This window comes from Sylvia atricapilla, chromosome 1 (genome assembly GCF_009819655.1).
Source record: "Sylvia atricapilla isolate bSylAtr1 chromosome 1, bSylAtr1.pri, whole genome shotgun sequence".
NCBI lineage: Eukaryota > Metazoa > Chordata > Aves > Passeriformes > Sylviidae > Sylvia > Sylvia atricapilla.
The window spans coordinates 6,252,585-6,264,773 of NC_089140.1; the positions used below are offsets into that span (position 1 = coordinate 6,252,585).

The window sequence follows — 12,189 nt, forward strand, 5'->3', positions numbered from 1 at the left end:
ATAACACAACCAATCACTAAATAAATTGGAAAGCATTAAATAGAAAACCAAGCCCCCTGGGCAGCTACCCCTCCAACAGCTGTAATTCCCCATCACTAAATGTACATGTATGTCTGCACATTGTCCATTTGGTCCAACACTGCTCCTAGTTTCATCATTCTGCTGGATTTGACACAGTGACTCCGGATCAACAGAGTGTAGAAGAGCCTTGCCCACCCTTTGTACATGTCAGCCTCTCTAAACTGAGCCTTCTTCAGCTGATTCAGTGTAATATCAGTTTTAACCCTCTTAGCACAGAACAGAATTGTTCAGTAACACTCATGGCCTTCAGAGAACCAGCTACCATTAGTCCATATAGGAAATTCATTAAAATCGGTCCTTCTCCATTTTTAAGAAAACAGCCAGATCCTATTGAAAAATCCCTTTTCTCCTGACCAGCTGATCCCTATGTGATGCACAGATTCTCTCTGACTCACACAGCTCAGCACCTGCATTGGAGCTAATACTCAGTGACCAGGAAAAAACTTTTGATTAAGAGAGAACTGCCCTAATTGCAACTCAAACACAATTATACCGATAACTGCAGCATCAGAAAGATGTTCTTAAATGCATTAGTTACAAGACTGATAAGAATTTTTCCTCTACTTAAAATTCATGCTTCAATAGGTATTATTAGGCCTAACTTATTTATTATTGTTCAATTAAAGTGACATCAGGCAAGAGCCCCTTCTAAGTGCATTTACTGTAAAGTTTCCTGTTCCACCACTCTTTTCCTAAAGGTTTTGGCCAACGTGTGCTACAGGTGTCAACTCAGATTTTCATCTCTGCTGCAAACCAACACCAAAATAACCTCCCTGCAACAAATGCACGATTCAGTGGGTGAAAAACTGGGGAGCACAACACTGTTGCTCGATTATTCCCTATCACCCTCTCCCAAAGAGCAGTGCCCCTTCTTTCTGGACGCAGTGAGTCCTTACCAGACAGGCCCTGGGGGTCGGAGTGGCGCCTTTCCAGGATTTTGCATCGCTCCTTTCTCTTCTTGCTCCCTCTGAAGCTGCCAAAACGCTTCATGAGCTGCAACATGCACTCGCGTGGCGGCAGCTGTCGCTCATGCCCGGGCTTGGAGAAAAAAAGAGCAAGCACCAGGGGCAAGGCGAGGTGATGCTCACACCAAAAGCCCAAGAGCGAGGAAATAAATCTCCAGAAAGACGGCGTGGCTGCAAAAGAAGTCCAGCTGGCCAGCAGCTCAGCCCTGAGGCGCCTGGCTGTGGTCTCTGTGGAGGGCTGTCCTGCAGCAGGCTGCTGACCCTTGCTCGCCAGGCGCTTCCAGCCTTAATTCCGGCATACAGCAACTGCCCTGCAAGTCTCTGTGGATACAGGGAGAAGTTCAAAGTCTGCCCGGCTTGCAGCCACACAGCTCTTATACATCAGCTGTCAGAAAGCCTTGGAGACCACAACAACATTTCCCAGTGGATCAGCTCATGTGGAAAAGGTCAGGAGCCGCCTGATAAGCTCCCTTGTTTAAAAAATACTGACTGTGCGAAGGAGCCACCAGCCCTCTTGAAGGGAACTGTCATGTGCAGCTTGGCATGATGACTCTTTCAACAGGCTGTAAAAGGAAACCACCCCTGGACAGACAATTCCTGGCAGCAGTGCCCCAGGCACACTGGCACCATGACGTGACATCACCCAACTATTTTGATTCACGTGTGCTGGGTCTTGGGAGTGACAGGAGAGCCCAGCTGACTGTCCATGAGCTCAGGAATGCCCAGCCCTCCCCAGCTAATGACTGATGGATTCATGGGCTCCAGTTCCTGCCAATTCATGAAAAGAAGGTTGATACTTTCTGGAAAGTATAGCTGGAGTGATGGGCTGGAGCTTCTCTGTGCCATGCTCTCCCTGTGCTCAGTACAGATTGCTCTGTTCAAATTCGCTTTCTGCAAAGCAAAAGGCACTGGCACAGCAATTTGTAACACAGATAAATCCACCTCGTGGTCCTTCCAATGAGACAGATGTGCACGAGGCTCTTGTTCATCCCAGTCAGACAGGCTGTAGGATGATGTTCGGCTCTCAGTCTGTACATTTAGAGCTCTTTATTTTAGAAAAGGGTTGAGCATCGTGGGCTGGATCTTTAACAGCTGGAAAGGGGTTCAAGTGTGACCAAGGCGTGGTCAAACCATCATAGCCAACCTTCCTAAGATTATAGTAAATGCTCTGTTAAATCAAAAGCTTTTTTTAAAGTTGCAGAACATCAGCCTTTCCTCTGGACATCGCTATATTGTGATGGCTCAGCTCTTTCAAAAATCAAACCCTGTATGAGAAATGAGAAACTCACCTTTTTTATTCCTATGAGGAATTGAAGGTTATTTCACCTTTTTCCTCCACAAAGAAACATGACATTTTCCTTGTGCCCATGATTGCTTCTGGGACCTAATATCATTAGGAAGAAAAATTAAACCCAGCCTTGAATACTGCAGAAAAAGCCTTTATCAAGACAGATTCCTTGCAAGCTCTGGTTTTTCAGAAAGATGCACTAATGCAAGGATGTCCTGGGCCTTCAGGGACCCCAAGAATATGTGCAGAGGTGACAGCAGGTTCCTCTGTCATCTTCAGCTACCAGCGGCTCCCCCAAGTCTACCCAGTGGAGAATGTGGAAGAAAGTACAGAGGACACCATTGTTCTTTCACCTAGCAACCAAAACAATCAAATTATTACCAAGGCACTTAATTACCTTCCACACAAGGCTCTGAACTGATATCCAAGTGAGGCATGATGATAATTAACGGGAAGCTGTTCTCAGGCTTTCCCCTTTTGATTAGTCCTCCCACTTTCTTTTACCCTGATCTCTGTGCTCCTGTTTCAGCTCTGCAAGTGAACATCCCGCTGCTTTTTAACCAAATAACAATCCTTTGTTAATCAAATCCCCTGTCAGCACAGTGTGTTTGCAAAGCCCCTTCTCCAGCCCCGAGCCTCACTGTTCACCCACAGCACAGAGGAGAAGCAAATGGAGCAACGAGTTGAGGAATTAACAGGGGAAAGTGTCTGAGTGACTTAAAATATTGGGTTTAATGTAGCTGTAAAAGTCTTAAGCTCTGCACAGCCCATCCGGCTTTGTGTGACCACCACATTTACCTCTGCATTTTCATCTTCACTCTTGCCATGATCATGGCACCGCCACAGCAGCTGCTGTGGGACAAGCTCTGGCTCTCCCCACAAGCACATTTCAACTGCTGATTCTCAGCCTACTTCCACAGGTACCTCTCAATTGAAAACCAGCTCCCCAAATCCAAACTTGGGTTGTCCTTGCTGCAAACTGAGTCAATCTTCTCTTACCATGCACATGGAAAACAGAATGTTCCTTTCTGATCCAGAGTCACCCCTGGCATATTTGACAACAGTTATCTAGCTCCCTTTCCAGTCTTTACTTGGCCAAAAACACAAGAAATGTTGCCTGCACCCCCAATGCAGTCTGAACCTCAGGCTCCTTCTATTTCAGAAAAGCATTCCTCATTCTTCAGTGGCCAAAGGATTGCTAAGAACGACTTAATGTTATCAGAAAGCAAAAAAATTAAATCCCTTTTTAATGAGGTAAGAATTGCTATTGCTTCAGCACGGAAACAGCCCCCTTTTTGATAGAGACCAAGGGTAAATAGTGGCTGATGACCTTTTCAAGCAGGGCCATTGCACCAGGAGGGCTCATTTCCCCTTATTAAGAGAAGCAGCAAGGCTCTAATGTTTCTACACAGAGCGACTAGAAGATGAAACAACACTGTTTAACAACTGACTTTCACAGTAATTTATTTAAAAAAGCACTAAGTGTTTTGAGTATAATCAGCCTGTCTCCCACAGCTAATGGTCTAGCAGATTCTTGCACATTTACACCAGGTACTACATCTTCTTAATGATTCCAGTGCAAGGATCTTGTAAAACTAATAATAAAAAGCTGTGCTTCAAAGTGTTCCTTTGGGGCCATCTATGTTCTGGAGATTGAAAACACAAATCCCTTCCATCCCTTCCAAACAACCATGAAATGGACTCTTGTCAGGCTACATTAAAGTCTCCCAAATTACTTATCCCATATTATGTTTTTTTAGCTGCATAAGGATAACACCGTGCTCCTTCAAAAATCCTACACGAACTCACTCTGAGAGACACCAAGCAATGGGCAGCTTAATAAAATGGTTTTTGGAGGAAGGAGCAAACAAACACTGGTGTATGTGTGTGAAACACTTCCCTAACCCCACTGGATCTGCAAAGCTCCCCAGACCTCAGCCCAAAAACCCCCCAGCCCTGGCTGGGCTCCCTCTTTTTAACACTCCTTGCTTTTAGGTTCTCCATCTCTCAGGATAAAAGAACCTGCTCCCGGTGATTTACCATGACTCTTCAGGCACAGACATAACAAAAACTATTTTTCTCTGGATGTGAAGATTTGTTCTATGAGGTAGAATTGAGGGTGTCTGCTCAGATTTGGTCACCAGACAGAAAATATGGAAGATGCCGTCACACCAAAAAAGTGCAGCCACTGGATGTCAGAGCTCTGAAACACAAACTGATCCATCCATCTCATGGAGGTGTAAATTCTGTGCCATGGGGAAAATACTTTAAAAACTGATATTTCAAACCATTTCCTCAGTTGCCTTTTTAACAAGAGTTTGAGCCTGACATAAAAATGCAGCAGCAGAACACAGGGCAGGCAGTGGGGACCAGTTAGTGCTATCTAATTTATTTTGATGTGAAAATGGAAAAAACAATGTTTTTCTCCTCGAAATTTAAGAGCTCATTTAGCTCAAAACAGGAAGGCTAAGAGGAATATGTATCCCCTCAGTGACAATTACTGTTTGAACTGGCTGCTGACTGCAAATCAGCAAAACCAAGTATTTCCCTTTCCTCATTGCTGAGAATTTCCTTGTCCAAAATGCCCTCTGTTTTTTCATTGCTAAGAGAAATAAAGTTCAGATCCATGACCAGAAAGGTAAAGCACGAATCATGCTTGCATTCTACATGGATCATGTTTCTCTGCCACGTTGTCCTAAAAATTTTGCCTAAATTGGAATTTTTTTTTTTTCTAATTTTTGCTTTTTTAAACTCTACATAATGATGTTGGCAACATTGAACATTTTCTAATGCTGTCAGTGGTGCTGGCACATGCTTACACATCTTACAACACCAGACTGATCTTAACTGCAACCATATTTCATATAAATAGAAAATGTGGAAAATATTTCAAAATAACACGCAAATAAATATGTAAAAGAGATCTTTGCTCTAAAAAAAAAGCCACCCCAATCCAGGTGATGCAATGCACAAGAACAGAAAGCCTGTTTAGCCTGAACACCATTTGCAGGCTGGTGGAATAGAACATACAGCCCATGTTTTCAAAGAGAAACACAAACTACCACTTTCTCCATCTGGTCCAAGCCCAGCTCACACCCCATAAAAGAATTGCAAGTTTATGACTCCAAACTGGGCTCAATTACTTCCCATAATCATAACCAAGTGTTTCCCTGTAACGAGTTTTCATCCCCCTTTTTTAATACTACTTCATGCTGCTTTCACTGTGCATTAAGAAAGATTTCAATCTCTGAAAAATCTGTCAGAAAAAATCTAAAAGTTTAATTTCACTTCTTTCCAGCAGTCCCCTAAAAGTGTACACTGTATTCCTCAGAACTCTTGGTAAATTACTTATAAATTACATCCTGGCGTCTTTGTGATGTTTTCCTATCCTACCTTTCCAGAGCTGGTAACACAAACCAGCAGGAGCAGGAGTTACAGTGATGGGAGTGTTGGCATACTGGTGATTTCTAGTAAGAAAAACACTGTTTCAGACCCAGAGCCTCTATCCCAGCAGAGCAATAAGCTGGGACTGATGACTGTGATCCCATCCAAATGATAATTTCATCATTTCCCGGCATCCTTCTAATAAACTTGGTGCATATGTTCCCAGCACTCACTTCTTCAGCAATTTCAGATCTTATTGTGAAAAACTGAGCTGTTTTTAAATGCATCACAATCTGCCTGTGCTCAAAACACCAAAACAGTATTCGATCCAGCAAGTACAAGATGTCTGGTGACAACACCACTTCTAAAATTTAGTAAGTTCTCAGCTAAAGAAAAACATTTCAGCAGTAACTTTTACAAAAAAAAAAAAAAACCAAAACCAAACAACAACACCAAAACAAAAAACCAACCAACAAAGCAGCAAAGATAATAAATTCCTTAGAAGCATTTTCCACTTGGGCTTTTCTCATCTCTTCTTGCTTCTCTTTCTTCTTGCTTCTATCAGGTCTTTCAAATATATTGATCCACAAAACCTTGAGAAAGAGATAGGATTCACTGGAACATCACAAATCTCCTTTTTGTTCTCTTTTTGTCCTCCTTTCTTTTACTGCTTCTTCACTTTTCATGCAAAATTGGAACAGATTAAATGATGTTAAAGTTAAAATGGGCATAGTAGGGCTGAACAAAACACCCCCTTCAGTTTAAATTAAAGTCTTAAAACCAGCACTGAATGCATCACAAAGGGAATGTCAGCAAATGACTTGAGACAGAGATTGCTCAAAAGAAGTGATATGTTAGGGATGGCCTGAAAGTGAAATTCATACAACTATCCCAATACTGAACTTCCAGGAAACATAAGAGACTAAAAAACCAGAGCATCACAACTCTACAGAAATACAAGGCAGCACTGATTCTGGTTTTGGAGATTTATTTGGAGAGAAGAGAAAAACTCACTGAATTAGCAGCAGTTGGCACCAGTGCTCAGCTGTCCTTGCATGTCAACCCTACACAAACCCCAAAGTCACCCCAAAACGACCCAAAGTTGTGCCACAGTGAGTGAAATAAAGACATATATGCTATATATATATATATATATATATATATATAAAATCAGAGACAGTGGCCAAAAGCATCCTATTAGACCTGTGAGACAACACAGAAATGCTGACTGAAGAGAAAATTGAACCCCACCTTGAAAAGTTTAATGTTTAGATAATGCTTGAGAATCCTTTCCCATTCCTGGCTCGAGCAGTTTCACTGATGACTCTCCCATTCTTCACTGATTAAAAATGGACCTCATAGTTCAGCTTCAAAGGAGCAGCAACTCCCTGAGGAATTAAACATTCCCTACAAGTCTCAAGGGCAAAGGAGCATTTTTTCTCTCCTGCTCTTTGGTGCTGTGATGGTGCAGAAGAACCTGAAACCTACATTGAGGTCACCTATAGGTGTTGACATAAATGTTATTTTGGCAGTGAAACAGGATCTTGTAGCAGGGAGCTGAATTGCTCTTTGAACTCAGAGCTCACAAAATCCCAAGGACTAGCCAGGGTATCCATGGGAAGGACTTCAACTAATTCCATAGCCTCTGCCAGTCTGGTTACATCAGTGGCCAAGGACATGGCACAGGACTCCATCCTGATGAACTAAACACAGCAGGGATGCCAAGAGGGAAAATTCCTACAAGATCACCCCATGCTGCATTGTTAACTGAAGTGGGAAGCAAGGGGAATACAACAGAAAGGGAGAATTCATCTGTATGTAGACAGAGACTGCACTGAAATCCACCCCCCTGCACAGTCTTTTTGAATTGCAGCAAACCCTTTCATCTGTTTGTTCAAACCATCCTTAGCAAAATACAGTCGACATTCAGGTCTTTAAAAAACAATACAAAGGATTAAAAAAAAAAGCCCAAACCTGCACAAAAAAAGACACCAAACCAAACCAAAAAAAAAAAAAACCACCTCACAAAAATCCCCCAAAACCACCACCACCAAAACCCCAAACAAACAAAGAAAAAAAAAAAAAAAAGGCAAAAACATCAAACAAACAAAAACAAAACCCAAAACAACCCACAGAAAACAAATCCACAAAAAAACCCCCTCAAGATCAGTCTTCATTTTCTACCTTTACTTTTCCAAGAAATTAATGATTCAGATGCATCATTAGTTGTAAGCAAAGGAATAAAGCCCAGTGCTTTGCATGCTTTAGTGTCATGATGACTGAACAACTGGCAAACCAGCTCTGTTATCTTCCCAAGATACCACCACCACCTTATATACAGAGAGAGGGAGAGAGAGGAAGTTTCCTAGGATTAGTTTTCCAATATGCCAAAAGAGATGGGAATATAGAGGAGAAAACACACATTATCACACACATGAGGTCTGGAAGAGAAAATCTTTCTGGTTTCTTTTTCCAGGTTTTGTTGTTGTTTGTTTTAATGGGGTTTGTTTTACATTTTTTGCACCCAGATTACAGCAAGCAAGTTTGATAGCAAAAGAAAACTTTACTGACTTTTCAAAGAGAAAGACAGACCCTGCAGCTTTTTGAGGTGGTGCAGAGGCACCTTAACAATCTCCGAAGCTACAGAAGGGACAAAGAAAGAGATATTGGACATGTAAGTGAAAACTGGATTGTTTTACTCTTGACAATGATCTAGAAACCCCCAAAGTATTTCCCATTTATTGATGATTTTACTTGTAACTGGGAGACAGATGACTTGGAAAAAAGGATCTACAGGATCCAGCTAAAAAGCTGCTGTGACTGTGGGAGCCACAATCCTATGATTCAAAGGATAGTGTGGAACAGCCTGGGTGGTGAAAAGTTCCCTGTTCATTCATTGTATGAGTGAAAACACCAAGCACTGTAAAGTTCAGAGCTGTTATTTTTAGGATTGTGTGAAAAAATCTCAGTGGGTTGGCTGGGACCGATGCAGACACGAACCAGAGAAAGCTTTGAGTCTTTATGCCTCGAGATGACAGAGGGGCTGGAAACCTGGGAGCTACAAGGCAGCAAGAGAATATTCCTGGAGGAGCCAACCCTGCCAGTCTACACACACAATACCTGGCAGGAGAAAAAATAGTCTGAAACTTTTCACAACAGCTAATGACAAAAGAAGAGACTGAAAAGGCTGTCAGCTGTGTCCTTGGGGATCTGCTTGAAAGCCAGAGACAGAGTGGGAAAGGGGCAACACCACTGTCACTCCTTACACAACGCTTGGTCATTTATGGGTTAGGATCCCCTGATGAATCAGAGGACCAGTGCTCAGGCACATCCCAGTTGGCACTTAATTTGCAGCAGCATATTTTCCTGTTCACTTCCTCAAAACACATTGAGCCTCAAACTGAGAGACTTCTGGAATCATGGAATTTCTTTTAGTGGTGACTTAGCTTAGCAGTACATTGGGTCAAACACAATACTCTTTGTCCCTTGTCAAATAATTTGAAAATTATCTATAATAGTACCACAGATGACCAGAACTTGTGGTAGAGAGCCATAAGGTTCCCAGATCTTGTCAAGGTTCATGCAGTGGCTTCAGTGCTTAAAGTAGAAAGCACTCTACCCAGCAGTTCTCATGTCACTAATCCTTAAATTCCACATCAAGAAACAAAGCAGAAACTCAGTGTCAATGGTCACAGAGCTCTGGATATACCCAGCAGCAGAGACTCTTGAATTTCTTGGTCTGCCCTCCTGCATCCTTAGTGCCTCACTCAGGTGTTTCTGTTCTCAGGGGCACATTTCTAACACAGGCCCAGGAGAGCTTTCTCCCACCTGGTGCAGTTCTGGCTCTCAGAGTCAAGGTTGCCTAAAACAGCCTATAAAAAACCTGTTCCAGACTGAACACTTCTGTTATTGTTACATATTTGTGGAAAAAACCCCCACTCTATCATCACCTGGCAGCTGGCAATAAAGCCTGGCAAATATGATGCTCAGCTTATTTGCAAGCACGTCACTGGAGTTAAAAAAAAAATAAATTAAAACCTCTGTGCTAACAGATGCAAACAGAAATTACTGCTCTAAGCCACATATTCCTTTAAACCAGGTAGGTTGTCTCCAGTCATAATAAAATACTTTCAGGGCAGAGGAGGGGAGAAAGAAACACTGAAATTGGACTGAGTATGGCATTAATAGACTGGTTTTATTCTAAACTCTGCTATCAGGCAACTGCACAACCAGGGAAACCCCACATCATCTCTGTGACAGCTTCAGATGAAAATCTGCTTTCAGATGTTACTGCACTGCAAGAGTCTCATGCTTAGACTAATCCCTTTTGTACTCCTATTAACCAGAAAGTTAATTAAAAATATTAAAGAAAATAAAGACCCAGAGTAGATGAAGTAGATTTTTATGGTGACCACAGATTTCTGGCTTTCCTCCCTGTTTATTTGCTGCCTATATCCATTACAGGCCTATGTGTTCAAAGGCAAACAGCAAAATTCCTATGGCTTCAGGAATTGCTCAGACAAGGGTAAGTCCAGGGTGGAAAGCACCAACCCTCAACCCAAACTTCCACTGGCCTCAGTAGTAAAACCCAGGCTCACTGCAGCAAAACTGAGCTACTCAAGATGTCTTTAAATTAATTTCTGAGTGGGTTTTTTTCCTGCACGTGTTAAAAGATGTGATACAAGCTCCTGTGCCAAGCACAGCACTGACTAGGAAAATCCTGCTGATCTTTGAATCAGAGCCCTCAACACCACCAGCCTAAATCACTCCATCAAATTCCCCCTGCACACTTCAGTCCTCCCTATTTACCTGCTACAAAATTAACACTCTTCAACTACATTAATTAATGAAACTTCACCAAAACATGGGAAAAGCCCAAAGGGCTTTCTGCAGCTTAGCAGCTCCCTCTGCATCTCCTCCTAATGTGCTCAGCTACTTAGCCAGCAGTGAGCTCAGCATCTTCCTGTCAGCAGCAAGTTTTCACCGGGTTTTTGTGGTTATCCCCTTCACGGCTGGGAACTCCTCGTGTCTTCACAACCTTTCCTTGGTTGCTGTCACCAGGCACTTCCCGAGGTGACAGATGGTTTTGCTGTCTGCTGCAAGGGCACAAAGCATGCAGCCACTGGGGAGTGGTGCTCCCTGAGTTGGCCCATGGTGAAGAATGAAGCTGGCTCTTCAACAGTTTTGACTGCTCAGCTCCAAGAAAATTCCACTGTGTTAACAACACCAGCACAAAATCACTTGCACTTCTCCAAGGACATGGCAAACAAATGACCTTTCTTTACAGCACTGAGCCCACCAGGCTGCACTACTCTGTGCCCACATTAGCCCTTTGAGGCTGCAAATCAAGGGCTTCTTCCCCTCCAATATTAGCATTATTAGCATATTAATGAAGCTCTCAACCTCATTTACCTCTTTGGCTTTTGCACCATGTAAAAAGAGCTAGGAAAGAAGAGCTAGAGGCTTCCTTAGCACAGCAAAGGGCTGCTCTAATCCTGCAGCCTTCAGTGAAGTGGCAGAAATTGCTTATAAATGGCTTAACTGAACAAGATTCCTTCCCCAGTGCACAGCAAGTATCTGTGTCCGAGGCAGAGGATGAGAAACTTTGGGGAAACAAAGTGCCAGGTTTAGAGAGAAACACAAGTTCCTAGCCATGAACCCATCACAGGATTTTCCCTCGGAGTTTTTGCAAGATGTGCACGTGCTGTGTGCTGCTGAGCCTCGCATCTGCTGGATGGACAAGAAAGTAATTTCTAAGAATGTCAGTGATGTCAGGCATTTGCTTTTTTAAAATGTGACCATAAAGTGGCAAAAGCTGTCAGCGGTACTGGCAGAAGCTTAAGAAAAAATGTTGACGTTGCCTGGATACTGAGTCCTGCTCCAGCCTTGGATTTGCCTGTGGGTCTGCATTTGACAGAAGTAACTCCTTGGGATTTTAGGTTTTCTTTAATATTTTGAGATCCGTGCAAATATCTCTCCTTATTCAGATCCCTCCTTCTCTCTCCTCTCCCACTTTTCGGCTTTGTAAAATGCAAACTAATTCCTCAACCATAGTAAAGCCATAAATAAGAAGTCGTAAAAATATTTTTTCTAGCTTTTTTTTTTTTTTTTTTGCTTCAGGTTAATCCTTTCAGTTATATAAACACTTTATAAAATAGCATGGCAAAAGTGTATGAGAATCTGTTTATGTGATTAAGACTTGGCTCCTTCTTTCCCAGTGACAGTATTTCATTTGCTCAGCTGTCTCTCCGTGACCTCCAAAGCAGAAGGCAGCAGGATTTAACATTGCTTTTCATGGAGTACTTACAGTAAATCACTACTGGTGGGTATCCATGGAGTCTTGGGAAAAAAGAGCATTATTAAGTACCTGCTAATTTTGTGTTACAGTGGATGGATTCCAGGTTTTCGCTGATGGCAAAAATCCAGCTGCTCCAAAGGGAAGCGAATTTCCCCCGATCCTTCCCTTTATTG

At 42.5% G+C, this 12,189-nt stretch overlaps 1 protein-coding gene across 3 annotated transcripts in view; it reads right to left on the reverse strand.

Moving 5' to 3' along the window:
- The window catches only part of PRKAG2 (protein kinase AMP-activated non-catalytic subunit gamma 2), a 213,301-nt gene that overhangs the window by 106,021 nt on the left and 95,091 nt on the right, over window positions 1-12,189 (reverse strand). Inside the window, exon 1 of one of the 3 annotated variants that reach the window (XM_066314257.1) lies at window positions 978-1,317. The exons of the other annotated variants lie outside the window; for them this stretch is intronic. Coding sequence (XP_066170354.1) covers window positions 978-1,083 — 106 coding nt within the window. The 5' untranslated portion in view covers window positions 1,084-1,317. Of the gene's footprint in view, window positions 1-977; window positions 1,318-12,189 lie in introns of those variants that run through there. 3 annotated transcript variants of the gene reach the window in all.